At 35.6% G+C, this 14,992-nt stretch overlaps 1 protein-coding gene across 1 annotated transcript; it reads right to left on the bottom strand.

The window, feature by feature from the left end:
- Nucleotides 1-1,445: 1,445 nt before the first annotated feature.
- Nucleotides 1,446-9,344, bottom strand: LOC115969902 (mitochondrial import receptor subunit TOM40-1). The gene is made up of 11 exons (XM_031089572.1): nucleotides 9,080-9,344; nucleotides 8,490-8,571; nucleotides 8,272-8,371; nucleotides 8,069-8,164; nucleotides 7,900-7,950; nucleotides 6,144-6,209; nucleotides 4,368-4,469; nucleotides 4,010-4,078; nucleotides 3,857-3,940; nucleotides 2,467-2,562; nucleotides 1,446-1,800 (listed from the first exon to the last, which is right to left on the bottom strand). Exons 1-11 carry the CDS (start codon nucleotides 9,207-9,209, stop codon nucleotides 1,744-1,746), a joined length of 933 nt encoding a protein of 310 aa, XP_030945432.1. The 5' UTR covers nucleotides 9,210-9,344; the 3' UTR covers nucleotides 1,446-1,743.
- Nucleotides 9,345-14,992: the final 5,648 nt, after the last annotated feature.

Genomic DNA, 14,992 nt, shown 5'->3' with positions numbered 1-14,992 from the left:
GACTTTGCCGGGTTTTTTTTTTTTTTTTTTTTCTTTCTGGTTTGATGGTAAAAATGAGGGAGCTTTTCTATGTTTTGGAGGGATTGAAGTGGTTAGGTGATTTGTTGGAGATTTCTTGGTATTTGGGTTTAGGTTTTGTTGGGTTTTGTAGCCTTGAGGTTTTGAAAGCTCTCAAGCTTGGGCCATGGGGGGTTGGGTTTGAAGTTGAGTAGCAAGGCAGAGAGGAAGAGGTTTAGAGCAAGAGTCAAGAGATAAGGGATCAGACCACCTCCGAATTCGACAATGGCTTGGGTCGAAGATGAGAGAATTAGGAACGTTGATAAGTGTGCCTGACTCTGGCTTCAAACTTGATGACACAATAAAAAAATAAAAAATAAAAAAAAATCTGTCTTGCTTATTAATTTCACTTAAATGTCCCCCTATTATTAAGCCCACAGTTTCTTTCTCTGAATTCTCTTTTTTCATTTTTCGCTTTATCTTTTTCTTTATTCTCTTGCATGTGCTTCAGTGCTTCACAGTAAAAAAAAGCAGGTGATGCTGCTGCTTGGAATGTTGTGGCTAAGATATTTTAGCTATAAAAGTTCGATGATATTCATTCTTGTAATAGCTCTGGGCCTGGTCAGAGATGGGCAGGGGGCCCATGCTTTTTCTCTCTTGTAAGACTTCCATGGCCTTTTTTTGTAGAATAAATATGATAGTGGATTTTTCAGCCAATCAAATTTATTTTCGGGTCTGTGGATTGGGCTCAAAGGAATTGGGGGATAACACATGCACACGCATCTACATGACTTATTTCAGCACACACTCTATAAAACTTAAATCCACACAAACAAAAACTCATATACTCGGGTATTACGAAACTAACAAACGTGCGAAGATATTAAGAAAAAATTGTTTGTTTGTCAATTGGTATTAAGCTGGCAAACAATTTTGCTAAACCACCCCATACCACATTAATTAATAGAATATCAATATATGAGAACAGCTTCACTGAACTGAATCCTCATTACAAGTCATAATAGCATTACCAGATAAACAACCTATTTTGCAAAATCAGTGGATACATTTACCAATTGTGGCCGCTAAACAAGGATTCTTTGATGCTATCATACAATTGCCTATAAAAAATAAAATGTAGTGATCCTTCTATTACAATTATATTTTGGAACGCGCTTAGCTAACAACTAGTGCACGCAGCACGTGTACCATTTAGGAGCACCCTTGCTTTAATAAATAAATAAATAAAAGTAAACAACTACAAACAAAGTTTCTAAGATTGGGGGGATGGTCACACAACCATGTATCAAGGCCTCATCATGTTGTAATCACACAAAGGATACGGCCTAAATATTTCATTTACCGATCTTAACGGGAAGGTACATTTTTTTTTTCTATTTATGTTTTTTATAATTCGATTATTACAACATGTAGGGAAGCGATTCGTTTTTTTTCTTTTTTTTAAATAAAAGTGACAAGATAATGCCGTTGAGGAATAAGGCTTTAGGCTAGATGATACATTTTTGAAGTGAAAGCCATAGAAGCTTAAGCTGCCAAATCAAGAGATACATCTGCCATAATAAATATAGCAGCAGCTGCCTCACAAAAAAATGTCACTAAGAGATGGTACAGGCAATTTCTTTTCACCTATATATGAAAGGCAGAATTAAATGAGAAAATTTGCCAAGATACCAGCTCACATTAGCTTATATCAAATGTAAGAATACAGCATTGGAGCCATCAAATCTATTCTCCAACTGTCAACCCAAACCCAAATTTGTAGTCTTTCTTTTTGTGGTCTATCTGCAAAACAGAAATTCAGTAACTTGATAAATATCACAAAAGAAGGGGAAACACGTGCACACACATGCTCATAGAAGATTTCGCTATTGAAGCTCCATGTAGATTAACACTGGCAAAGTAGTAGGACCTATGTCAATGAAATTCATGTTGTACTAGAAATAAAAGTAGAATACATGCTTCCATGTCATATGACTTGGCCAATATCCTAAGGAATATTGAACTGCATATCCTTGTTTAGAATGTGACAACAGAAAAACAAAAGTAAATTTACCTCATAATCAATCAGCTAGCAAGTGGATGACCCATATATATTTTTGTTGGTAAGTTACTTGCCTAATTGGTGGGTGTTGAACCCACGAACTCATCCTCCACTTTACCATAATGGTCTTGAACCATAATGGTAAAACCTAATTAAATGACTGAGGAATAGAAGGGGTTGAAAAAAAAAGTACAATAGGGAAATGGACTGAATGATTTTCACTATTTTTTTCTTTAACATTGATTTTCTCCATTGTGCTGGTGTGGAATCATTTGCATTGCTAGTGTCTGATATCCAAAACAAACTCATATTCCAGTAAACTAACTTTGAAGAATAGACCAAAAGATTTAAACCAAGGAGGAGCTACAGAAGAAGCATCAGCATAAATATAAAAGAAGACTGCTAACCTCTGCCGAGAGAATAAAATTGAGACCCATTTGTAATCTCTCTTCTAGAAAAGCAGACGTGCAGCCATTGGAATCAATCTTCCCTCTAAGACGACACTAAAACAACCAGAAAAATAGGTATATGATTAGTAGCGGATTTTAATGTCATTTAAAAAAAAGTATTACAAGAGAATACGTATGGCCAACCCTAACTAATCTGTCAAGGATCCATAGCCAGTCCCAAAATTTTGGAACTAAGGCTTTGTTTATTGTTGTTGTTGTTGTATTGCAAGAGACTTTCCTATTGATCATCAAAAACTAATTCTGCCTATTAATTGAGACTAACATATAGTGCCCTGAAACAATTTATGGTGTCTCATGTTGAAGAACAAAAAGTGCCAACAAAGCAACTTAACTAAACTATAACATGGTTGCATATCCTAGTTAACCTTTAAATTGATTGTCAACTTGGTAACCATCTCATGTTGGAAGGAACCCTAGGTTATTGATGACTACCAATCATGAGAAAAAAGAGCCAATGATAGTGTATTATGAACCATATCTGTCAAGGGGCATCGGTAGATTACCGATTTTTGCTATTATTAATGCATATGATTATTCAATTGATAGACACAACAGCAAAAACCAAGCATTAATCCTAAAACTCTAGAGTCAATTGTAGATCCTCAATAGCCTAATTAGAGCCGGCCACATATATTATTTTCCATCATTCTATCCTTAACCACTAATAGATACATTGATAAGGGGAAAAAAAAAAAAAAAAGATGGATTAAAGAAAACATTGCTTTGGGTATAACACATGCATATACATTAATTAGCTTTCTTCTGCATAGTTTCATCATATTGAAGTAAGCAATCTTTCAAAAATAAATTCAAGTAATTCCAGAACTACATCAAAAGCCTTGTAACACAATTGGCAACTCCTAATGTTTTCAACGAAGACGTCTAGGGTTCAAATCCTCCCTCCCCCCACTATTGAATTATCAAAAAATGTAACTCTAGAACTACATCCCTTAGGAAAGTTCACTCTGCCAAGAACTAAACCTCATGAGGCAAATGTCAAGTCCAAATCTTATTCCCTTCCCTTGCGGCCACGCACTCATACAAAGATAATATAAAACAAACAAAAACCACATGAAAGTAGATGCATCTACTAGCAAATGATAGGTAAAGGTTATAAGTAAACAACAAATTCAAATCATACTTGTCTGACTCTTCTTCTAAGCATGTACTATAATTTTGTGGCTCAAATATCTATATTTGGTAATCTTTTACACAAGTAAGAATGACAGAAACCACAGATGCACGCAAGCCAACTCCAAAGTAATAAAACACCTAGGAAGTAGTCACATTCAATAGGTAGTATAAAATTTGCAAAAGCAGAATTCACCTGTCTAAGAATGTAATCATAGCCAACACTTGCGGTGACGTCTCTTGACATGTAGTTGTACATAAAGTCTGATGCTAGAGAAACCTAAATAGAAGAAAACAGTGTAAATGAGTATATCTACAAATAAGTTTTCCAACAATGCAACTTTCTTACCTTCTCAGAAACTTTCTGAACATAACTGAGTGCAACCATTCCAGTGCTGGCAACTTGCCCAGTGGCAACCTGCAGCCAAAACATTGTAAAATGCAGGGAGATTAAAGAGTGTTACAATGCAGGTCCTTGGTCTCAGATTCAAGCCTGTCACAACCAGAAACAGTAATATAATTTTCACATATTTATCTAATATTTCCAGCGCACATTCTTATGTAGCAATATGAGAAAAACAAAAGCAAGAAATTTTCAATAAAACATTAACATTACCATTCAAAATTAACACAGCTCTAAAAAGAATACAAATCAGATATTTTTTCAGATACAAACACAACACCAGATGAAAACCAAACTACATTACCATCTTGTCAGTGTTGTAACGAGCAGCATAGCCAATACCCGACTTTCGGTGCTGACCAGCCCAAAATACTTCACCACCCAAAGACAAATTCGGGGTCACACTCTGTAAGAAGAAATGCAGACTAAGATTTGTATCGGAAATGAACATAAACTTGTCAATACATGGCCAAGAGAGAGAGATAAAGCAATAGGAAAATAATTTGCAGAAGCGATATTCAATGGCCAAAGACTACAAAAATGTATCTGCTGTTTAGATCAGTATAGAGAATGTAGTACCAAAAAATTTATAGGAACAGTGGTAATACATAAAGTGAATGTAAAAAACTTTTCACCACATTTTTTGACATACAACTAGTGGACTGAGACTTTTCAAATCATCTCACTAATGAGACCAATATTAAGAATAACCACACCATCTACAACAAAAATCAACGCCAATATCACATAATGTATGAAAACAGAGAAGTTTAACACCAGAAAAACCAAAATTTCGTAATATATTGTGTGAGACGTAAAGGCCATAACAACATATCAAAATAATTTGTATCTCATATTTTGCATATTTAAGCAATAGAAAAAAGGGAACACTATTTATTGTCTCCTTGGGAAGTAGTGGTCCTGCTAAGGTTTGGGATGTAACTTCCAAAATAGCCGTAGCTTCACTGTCAAAGGAAAATGATGAGGTTTTCTGCTTTTGTAGATTTTCTGAGAGTAATGATATGAATCAGGTCCTATATATTGCTGCAGTGACAGGTAAAGGTGGAAGCATTGTAACATGGGATAACAAAACATAAAAAAGGATGGGATCAAAGACTGTATTTCGTGACACAATTTCCGCCTTTAGTGTTTCACCAGATGGAAAGATCCTTGCCTGGTAAAAACTTGATTGACTAGTTTCAAGTGCTCAAGGAGATGAATTTTCACCTCCCTCATGGTTTTACTTTTTAAGTTTTGTATCTTTTATGCATGTGATTGTGCTTTTTATCTCCAACAATTCTATCACTCTTACTTATCAAAAAAAAAAAAAAATTATTGTCCAATATTGGTCATGCTACTATGCTAATCATTTTTGTTTTGAGAATTGTGAGGAAGGACAAAAAAGCCCATCAACTATGGCTTGTATCAGTGTGCTATCCTCAACTCACAAGAAAATATAACATAAAATAAAATTACCCCTGTTCTACACTCAGTGGCTTCCACAGTTCTTCCTATGTGTTCTTTCATAGCCCATCCTTGTGATAAGTTCTACTAAAGCATAAGACTAGCTAATGTATAAATGTATTTTGAAATCTCCTTAAAATAAAACAACAAATTTGTACACATCTTTACATAACAGAACCTTTGGACAGATTATTCGATATGATCAATCTCATCAGAGGAAATTCTACTTAACCAATGGGAATTTTGGACATGAGTGGAAACTTCAGAGGGACCACCTTAGGTATTCATGAAAAACAGAGTGCAACTGTAAAGATATTGTTAGTGTCATGGAAAAAAGGGTGGAGGGGAATCTTCAGAAACCAGACATAGATAGGTCTGTGTAATATTATCGTAAATTGTTTTTCGTTACCGATATTGGGCAATTTTCTACTTTGACCAATGACCATTCTCTAAGATTATTTTAAGTTGGTCAGCATCTCAAGCTTATTTATAGATCACAATTTAGCTCTGAAACTCTACTAAAAAAACAAAAATGTACAGTCTTTTGTTTTCATGTGTATGTGACCCAAGAGCATAAGAATTAAGTTCTTTGACACAAATTGCATGTGTCATATACCTGAATGTAATTGGCTCCAAATAAGGCACCATTACCAAGTTGAAACTGCGCCCTGTAGTCTTTGCCCTGTACAGTGAAATAAAATTCAAGAAGAATAGGAATAAAATCAGAATAGATCAATAAAATGTGCTTCCAAATTTTACTCATAAAAGTTCTACAGATGTCCTTAACACAGAGGGTTGAGCAAGCTACACCATTTGCACAACAAACAACAGTACATTTTAACACTAGCTTTAACAAAATATATATTATCATTACAGATAGGTAGATAGTGGGAGGGGGGGAGGGGAAGGTGGGGTTCGAAGCATACACATCACTTTCTAGTATATCATATGGCATCAGATAAAACAATTATTTTGATCCAATGCTCTAAATGTCAAAAGTAGAAAAATCAAAGAATAGGAGAGGGACAAGTATCATTCATAGACAAACCGCAGACGAAAAGTAAGAGGCTTTAAAATGAGAGTTGGGAAAAAAAAAAAAAAAAAAGCGCTCAAACAGGGACACAGAATGATGGAGGAGCACATGGTGCTTTACTGCAAGGCATGAGAAAGGCCATATGTAAAATAAGGTCCTGCAACCATTGAGATTAGCTGGCATATGGTAATCTATGTCTGCAACCCATGGACTCCGTGTGTTCTGCTTCCCATTACTTTGATGGAATAGAACTCAAACAGTGGGGACCTTCTAAGCATTACCATTGCTCTTTCTTATGATGTATACATTCTTTTGTTTAAAATTCAGAAAGTGAGAATCAATATCCATTAACTGATTAGTGTAATTGGAGTAACCAAAACCTTAAATTTGAAAATTACAAAGCTACAACTGTTGCACAAATTCTAATCAGAAGATAAACAGGCTAATGTTTAATGGGTCCTGATCCATTGAGCATTCTCAAAAATCACATTAGCTTGGATTTTTTAAATCTTTGTAAATTAAGATCATGGCTATATTCTTAGTTTTTCTTATTTCTTTTGCATTTCTCTTGTATCTTTTTTTCCCTAAAATAAAATGTTGTTACTTATCAGGAAAAATAAATGCCTTAAGCACAGTCATGGCAAACATTGTGCCATTGAAGCATGAATACTACCAATGATATTGTTCCCATCAAAATTGTCTCCAACTTATAAAAATTAAACATTAAAAAATAAATAAATAAATAAAAGTTACTAACTGCAAATGGTCCTTAGCTACCATCTGACAAATTATGTTAAGCCTAACGAATGTAACAATTACAGCCCAGATAACTGAATCCTTAATCAAAGAAAAGATTGATAAAACAGCCAATCCGGCAGTAATTTCCTCAATGAAATTATTCTCTGATACATAATTAGTCAATTAACGTTCCCATGATTCTTCAATTATTCCAACCAATAACAATGTCCAAAATCACTCCCACCAGCTATCCCATTAAAATTTAGTTCAAGTATGATTATGCAATCTCCATAAACAAGTAAGAAATATAAAATCATCGTCATGATCAGATTCAAAAGCTTCATACACTCCTAATCAATGTTAATAATTAGAACAGCAGCCTCAGCTACCAGAGGGATCACATGTTCTTTAAAAGAAAATTCACTCCTTAGATTGCGTCAAACATTGCTGAGAATTCACAGACAAGATTCTCTCATCTAACAGACAAGTTGCCATGGAGCATTGAATAATGCTTAGACATAAACATAATTGATAAACAAGAAACTCATTAAGAAGGGGGGAAAAAGAAGCATGATGATAAGTGATAACATTAATACTCGACCTTGTAGTCAAAGTACGCAATGCCATGAGACATGTGTGGCTCATTTGTAAGCTGAAAAAAAGACAAACAAATCGCTTAATTAGCTTAATAAAAAGTACAGTTTTTGGCTTTCTGCCCAAGAAATGTGACAGAAAGATACAGAACCATAAAGAATAGACATTGACATTACCTGTGCATTAGCCTTTAGACTAAGATTTTCAATCAAATCGCACTTCAATCTAGCAGTTAGTCTCCCATCTGTCAATACCCTCCCAACAAGCATCAACTGCGAAAAACCCATAAATTTTTCATTGAGTCTTACAGGTAAATAATTCCAAAAGTCACTATTATCATTAGAAACCGGGAAAAGCAAATGTGGGGATGACAACCTACCTTTGGGTCCATAAAGTTAGCACCAAACTCATACTGAGCAGTAGGGATTTTAATGGTTTCAGCAGACTGGGAAGGAATGGTTGTAGGTCCCATGTACACACTGGTAGATAGTTAATATAGTTATCAAAATCAACCAGTAAAACCAAAAGAACTAAAGAAGAAATAGTGAAGGAAACCATGCACACAGAAGTTCATTAAGAAGGAGGAGTCAAAGCTACCTGTGACTAAGAGCGAACTTTGGATTAAGTCCTCTGGTTAAATCAAAACGCAACCCTTCAAAAAGGTCTGGTTTCAAGGACACTGCCAAAGATATTCTTGAAAGTCAAAATCTTAGTTTCAGGGAGGAAAAAGGAAATCCCAAGCCTATCTGCTGCCAATGAATGATTCTTCTAATAAGTCATAACATGCTCTAGACAAACTCTACTTTAATTGTAGGACATACCATATAATATATTACCTAAAGTGAAATTTATAAGCTATAAATTAAGTGAGGAAAATCTCTGACTCCCAAAAGAGAAGAGGACAAAAACCCAGAAAGAAATTTTCAAGTAGCACAAATTGGACCTTTTAATGCTTTCAAAGTTGGGGTTTTTTTTTAACACTAACACTGCATCTCAAAACCTACTATAACATTACATTCATCATCATGAAAAATATAACACATACATACATAACAAAGTGTAAAAATAGAACAAATCGGTGAATAATAAAAAGGAGGAGGAAAAAAATGAAAATAGTAAGATTAAACTAAGACCCATAATGCATTATTGAAAAAATTTGAAAACTTTGATGGGTAGAGAGTACAAACTGAAAGCTTCGCGGTGGATTTCTTCATAGGGTATGGGACAGGGAAGGTTAAAGTAATCAACTTTCTCTTCCTTTGTGGGCTTTGGATCCTCCTTATGCATGGTAGTACCCGGAGGTACCACACCCGCCATTGTTGTTTCTTTTCGCTTTTCGATTGAATCACCAAACTATGAACAGAGATTCTGAGACTGAGACTGAGACTGAGAGAATTGGGGGATTTTATGATTTATATGCGGTGGGTTTAAGTAAGGGTTTTACAGCGAGTCTTGGGTGGTTGTAAGATCCTAGCCGTCCACGCATTTGATTTCTTTTTGTTATTGTCAGATAGGCTAGGAAAATAGTTTTTTTTAAGAGACAAATAATAGTAATAGTTTTTTTTTTTTTTTTTTTAAGAACTTAATAGTATTAGTTTTACTCCTAGCATCTAAATTCCTTGTTAAGAATGTAGTTATTCCTATATTTGATTTCATTAGGAATCTCTTAAAATTTTTAAGAATGTGAAATGATAATGTTTGATTTATTCTTAGGAATCTTAAATAAATTTTTTTTTTTCATTCTATCCTTAGATTTGAATATAAATGACCAAGTCCTTTAAAAAAAAGCACTCTCTAAATAGATAATGAAAAACCAAACATAAACTATTAATTATGACAAATTCATTAAAATTGTAATCTAACATTTCAAAATATAAACTATCATGTTTGTGGGGCCCAATAATTTAAGGACCAAGCCCAATCGCTCCTGGAAAATCCGAAGGCCCAATCCGAGGAGAGCTGTGGCCCAAGCTCTACATTACCGAGCACAAAACAACTTTGGAAGGCAGCCGAGGACAGTTCAGTCCTCGGCAGATCCAGAACCCCATCGGAATTAAGGGGTAAAACTAGTATAGGGACGAATTCGTAAGGAGATCCAAAATATCTTGGAGAAGTTACCCTTACTACCCTTCCAGATAAGACCCAACACATGACAGAGCCGTACTCTGCAGCCTTATCAACCATCCCCAACAATTCTGGGATTAGACGGATGGGACAAGTATCCGTCTTGCAAAGATTGACCCTACACGTGGACGAAGGACAATTAACGCAGAGGAGTATAAAAGAAGAAAATAAGTAAATCTAAGGGGAGGCCCATCCCACATCCGAAAAAGAAAGACTACATGGGGGAGAATCTCTTAAGAATATCGGACCTCACTGAAGAAAGTCCGTCGTCGAATAACCGGGGTAAGGCCTCAATGGTCCTCGGATCGACTCCGAGGAGTCCCATCCCATAGGGTGCGATGCCTTAGGGCTAAAATGTTCAAGCCCAACTCCTTTTTCTACATGAATTCCTCTAAAACCAGGATCGGGCACCGCCCCGTGACCAACGGCTAGCTTTTCAAGCCCACTCTCTACAAATCATATTGTGAGGGATCTTTCATGCGTGAGCCCAACATCCTTATTGGGCCGCCAGAGAATCGTGTCCTTACAATGTTTATGTTATTTTGGCGGGAAAAGACATTGATGATTTGTTTTATATTTTATCTTAATTGCTTAAATGATAAGGAAAAATTGTTAAAATTGTTAATTTATAAAAAATACAATTTCCTTTAAGTTTGGAAATCTATATTCTCACCTGTTTTAAAGAAAATCAACATTCCTACTGAAAGGAGTTTAAGAGGGAAATCCAGATTCCTCTGGCATCTAATTCTCTAGCATGATTTGCAATTGAACATGAGAATCTTTAAATATTTTTAAAAATCTTAAAATATTACCATGTACCAAACGCCGCATAAGGGTAATTTTACGGTACCCACTAGTAGGTAATTTGCTATATCAAGCTACTTTTTTCTCACATTTGACGGTTTCAATCTCACATTGTACAGTTTTAACATCACATGTGACAGTTCTTTTCTAACATTTGGTGGTTTCCTTACTTTTTTCTCACATTTGACGATTCCATCCTCACATTGTGCAGTTCCAACATCACATCACATCACATGTGACAGTTCTTTTGTCACATTTGATGGTTTTCTTACTTTTTTTCTCACACTTAACAGTTTCATTCACATATTACGCAGTTTCAACATCACATGTGACAGTTCTTTTCTCACATTCGGAGGTTTCCTTACTTTTTCCTCACATTTGACGGTTCCATCCTCACATTGTGCAGTTTCAATATCACATGTGACAGTTCTTTTCTCACATTTGGTAGTTCCTTTACTTTTTTCTCACATTTGACAATTTCATTCTCACATTGTGTAGTTTCAACATCATACATGACAGTTCTTTTCTTACATTTGGTAGTTCCCTTATTTTTTTTCTCACATTTAAAGGTTTCATCCTCACATTGTGTAATTCCAACATCACATGTGATAGTTCTTTTGTCACATTGGGTGGTTCCCTTACTTTTTTCTCACACTTGACAGTTTCATCCTTACATTGTGCAGTTCTAACGTCACATGTGACAGTTCTTTTGTCACATTGGGTGATTCCCTTACTTTTTTTTCACACTTGACTATTTTATTCTTACATTGTACAATTCTAACGTCACATATGACAGTTCTTTTCTCACATTTGGTGATTCCCTTACTTTTTTCTCAAATTTGACTATTCCATTCTCACATTTGCAATTCCAATATCACATGTGACAGCTTTTTTCTCACATTTGATGGTTCCCTTACTTTTTTTTCTCACATTTAACAATTCCATCCTTACATTTGACGATTTCATTCTCACATTGTGCAGTTTCAACATCACATTTGACAGTTATTTTCTCAAATTTGATGGTTTCCTTTCTTTTTTTTCTTATATTTGATGGTTCCATTATCGTATTGTGCAATTCTAATATCGTATTGTGCAATTCTAATATCACATATAGTGGTTCCTTTGTTTTTTTTTTCTCAAATTTGATGGTTTCATTGTTATATTAAGTAGTACCAACATCGCATATGTTCTATTTTTGTCACATGTGACAGTTCTTTTGTCACATTTGACAATTCTTTTGTCGCATTGGGTGGTTCCCTTTTTTTTTTTCTCACATTTGACGGTTTCATCCTCATATTATGTAGTTCAAACATCACATGTGACAGTACTTTCTCACATTTGGTGGTTACCTTACTTTTTTTTTCACATTTGATGGTTTCATCATCACATTGTACAGTTCCAACATCACATATGACAGTTGTTTTGTCATATTTGGTGGTTCACTTACTTTTTTCTCATATTTGACGATTTCATATTCACATTATGCAGTTCCAACATCACATTTGACAGTTATTTTGTTACATTTTTTTGTTCTTTTATTTGTTTCTCAAATTTAATGATTTCATTATCACAATGTGTAGTTCCAATATCAAAATTAACAGTTATTTTGTCACATATAGTGATTCATTTATTTTTTCTCAAATTTGATGGTTCTATTGTCACATTGAGTAGTACCAATATCGCATCTGACTTTATTTTTGCCACAGTCAGTGATACCCTATTTTTTATTCTCAAAGTTGATAATTCCATTATTACATTGAGCAGTATCAACATTACTTCTGACCGTAAAAGCCTTGATAGCTAGGAAGACTCCCAAAATATAGGGTTTTTGACATCACCTTTCTTTTCTTTGAGGCAGCTGGACGAGGTTGGGAATGGACGTCCTCCCCTTCTTGGACAGATTCTTCGTTTGCCAAACCTTTACCATTGTTCTCTTTCATGGTTGTCAATCCTATACAAAAATAAAATAAAAACTTGTTAGAGTTTAGACAAATTAACTGGTCAAAACACAATGAAATGAATAACTTACGTCTACGGGTGGTAAGATCGTGGGCAAGTGCTTCCTCTGTAGGCTCAGGTCCAAGTCCCCAAGTTGCTAGACGATGAAGTGTCAGTAAGAAATGAAAAGTCGTATCTGCAAAATAGCATGCTTGGTGGATGCATCTAGGTAAAACTTGCTCAGGAAGGGACGTCTTACAACTATAAGAAAAAAATGGAGTTAAATAAATATAACAAAGGAAGTAAGACGACCAATGAAAAGTAACATACCCTCTGGATGAAGATGACCCATCTCATCAGTGTAAGGAGGAAATGGGTCCCTACCTACCTCAACAGGGTTCCTTGCCCAGAACTTTGAGATGAAGAAAAACTCTGTCTTCAATCTCTTATCAGACGAAGGAAGGGACTTAACCAACCTACAACTAGAACCCTTGGCAGAGAATTAGTGGAAACCTAGGGATTGACTTATCTTTTAGGGTTTGTAGCAGTGTAAGAACTCATCCACAGTAAGAGGATAGTTCCCATAAAAAATTTCCCTCCATATCACTTGCATGGATATGACGAGCCTCCATGCTTTAGGGTTGAGTTGGTTTATACCTATACCTAGCCTATGGAGGATCTCTCTAGTAAAGGCATTAAAAAGTAGCCTAAGATCCCCTAGTAAGTTGGCCTCATATATACCAACTCCAAAGTGAGAAGTACAACACCATCTCCACGAACAGCTAGACGAGGGTTAAGATTCTATGGGATCTATTACCAACCCCTAAGAGAGTTAAGTTTCTTCTCGTCCGTCCTAGAGGGAATGCCTACAGCACAACAATACAAAGTGTCATCTTTACTTGAGGAGGAGGTGGACGGGGAGGCACTGGTGGACGAACCAACAGATGACCCAAAAGCAACCTTCGTCCTCATTTCTTCCTAAAAGACTTATATGGGGACTTGAGGGACTTCAGATAAGTATTGCTCATCTGTAGTATTCCCCCTACTATTACTACTACTACAACTATTACCACTATCACTAGTATTACTTTCATCATGATACTCCTCTATTTATTTCTTATCCTTATTGCTAAACGAAGACACTACAATCTCAGCCATGTGTAAAGAATGCTAAAGAAGAAAATCTATAGACGAGAGAAGAAGGATACCTGATTCTAGACGAAGAGGACTAAGGATGGAAGGAAACTTCTAGACGAGGCATAAAGGATTACTGATGTCAAAATGGAAAATATGGGAAAGTAAGAGGGTAAGAGAGGTATTGGACTATTTATAGGTGACAGACCTAGACATTGAAGCGATGCGAGCCAACTAGGACACGCCACGTGGCAACTCTTCTTAAAGAATGAAATTGCATGACCAATGGACCTTTAGGATTAAGCCACGTGTCAACATCTAAGCATCTTATTTTGAACCACCTTGACACGCCACCTAGACAATCTTCTAGCCAATAAAGAATCGCCACGTGTAAAAGCGATAGTGGCATGGACAATACAAGGACAAAAGGGCAATTGATAGGATCCAAACCAAGTTTAGTTCGTCCATGGTGGTCGTCCATGACTAGAACATGTTCATAAGGTTTTACAAGAAAAGAAGCCCAATAGAAGCATCCCAACATGATGAAGATCTATACATAAGATATAATAGCCTTCCAAGTTATGATGGTCGTTCATGACTCACAAGGTTATGGACGACCAAGAGTAATCGTCTAGGGCTTGTAAGGGAATGGACGACCATACAACACTTAGTAAATTTCAGGGGAATTCTCTATAAGCTCTACACAATCAATCCACAATCTATCATTTTGGAACATGGAGAGAATTCCTCGAAACCTACTCCACTTTCCATTAACTCTACACATCTCCCACAATGGTAGTGGATCCAAGCAAGTAGACCCACTTCCAACTCTTTATAAAAGGATCAAGTCACATTCATCTAAGGTAAGTTCAACTATTCACTGTTTCCCATCCTCATATTTTAGAAAAAAAATGACTAAATCGTCGAAGAGCCCTTGGCTGGGTTACACCAGTAACCTTTGACATTCTTTTATTTCCTTTCAAGTCTTGAAGTCATCATCATAACCCAAAATATTTCAGTCTACTGATTTTCGTGTATCATCAAATTATAAATAGATTTGTAAGATATTATTGATAATATTAAAAAAAATCAATTTCATA

The sequence above is a fragment of the Quercus lobata genome, chromosome 1, assembly GCF_001633185.2.
Source record: "Quercus lobata isolate SW786 chromosome 1, ValleyOak3.0 Primary Assembly, whole genome shotgun sequence".
Classification (NCBI taxonomy): domain Eukaryota; kingdom Viridiplantae; phylum Streptophyta; class Magnoliopsida; order Fagales; family Fagaceae; genus Quercus; species Quercus lobata.
Note: the sequence above shows the minus strand (reverse complement) of the source record. Positions and strands in the feature narration are given on the sequence as shown.

Bases quoted from the DNA above. Each gene is read 5' to 3' on its own strand.
- LOC115969902 (XM_031089572.1), bottom strand. From the start codon at position 9,209: ATGGCGGGTGTGGTACCTCCGGGTACTACCATGCATAAGGAGGATCCA. The intron at 3,941-4,009 runs GTAAGAAAGTTG...TCTTCTATTTAG, and splicing joins TTCAGAAAGTTTCTGAGAAG to GTTTCTCTAGCATCAGACTT. The intron at 1,801-2,466 runs GTTAGCAGTCTT...TCTGTTTTGCAG, and splicing joins ATTTTATTCTCTCGGCAGAG to ATAGACCACAAAAAGAAAGA.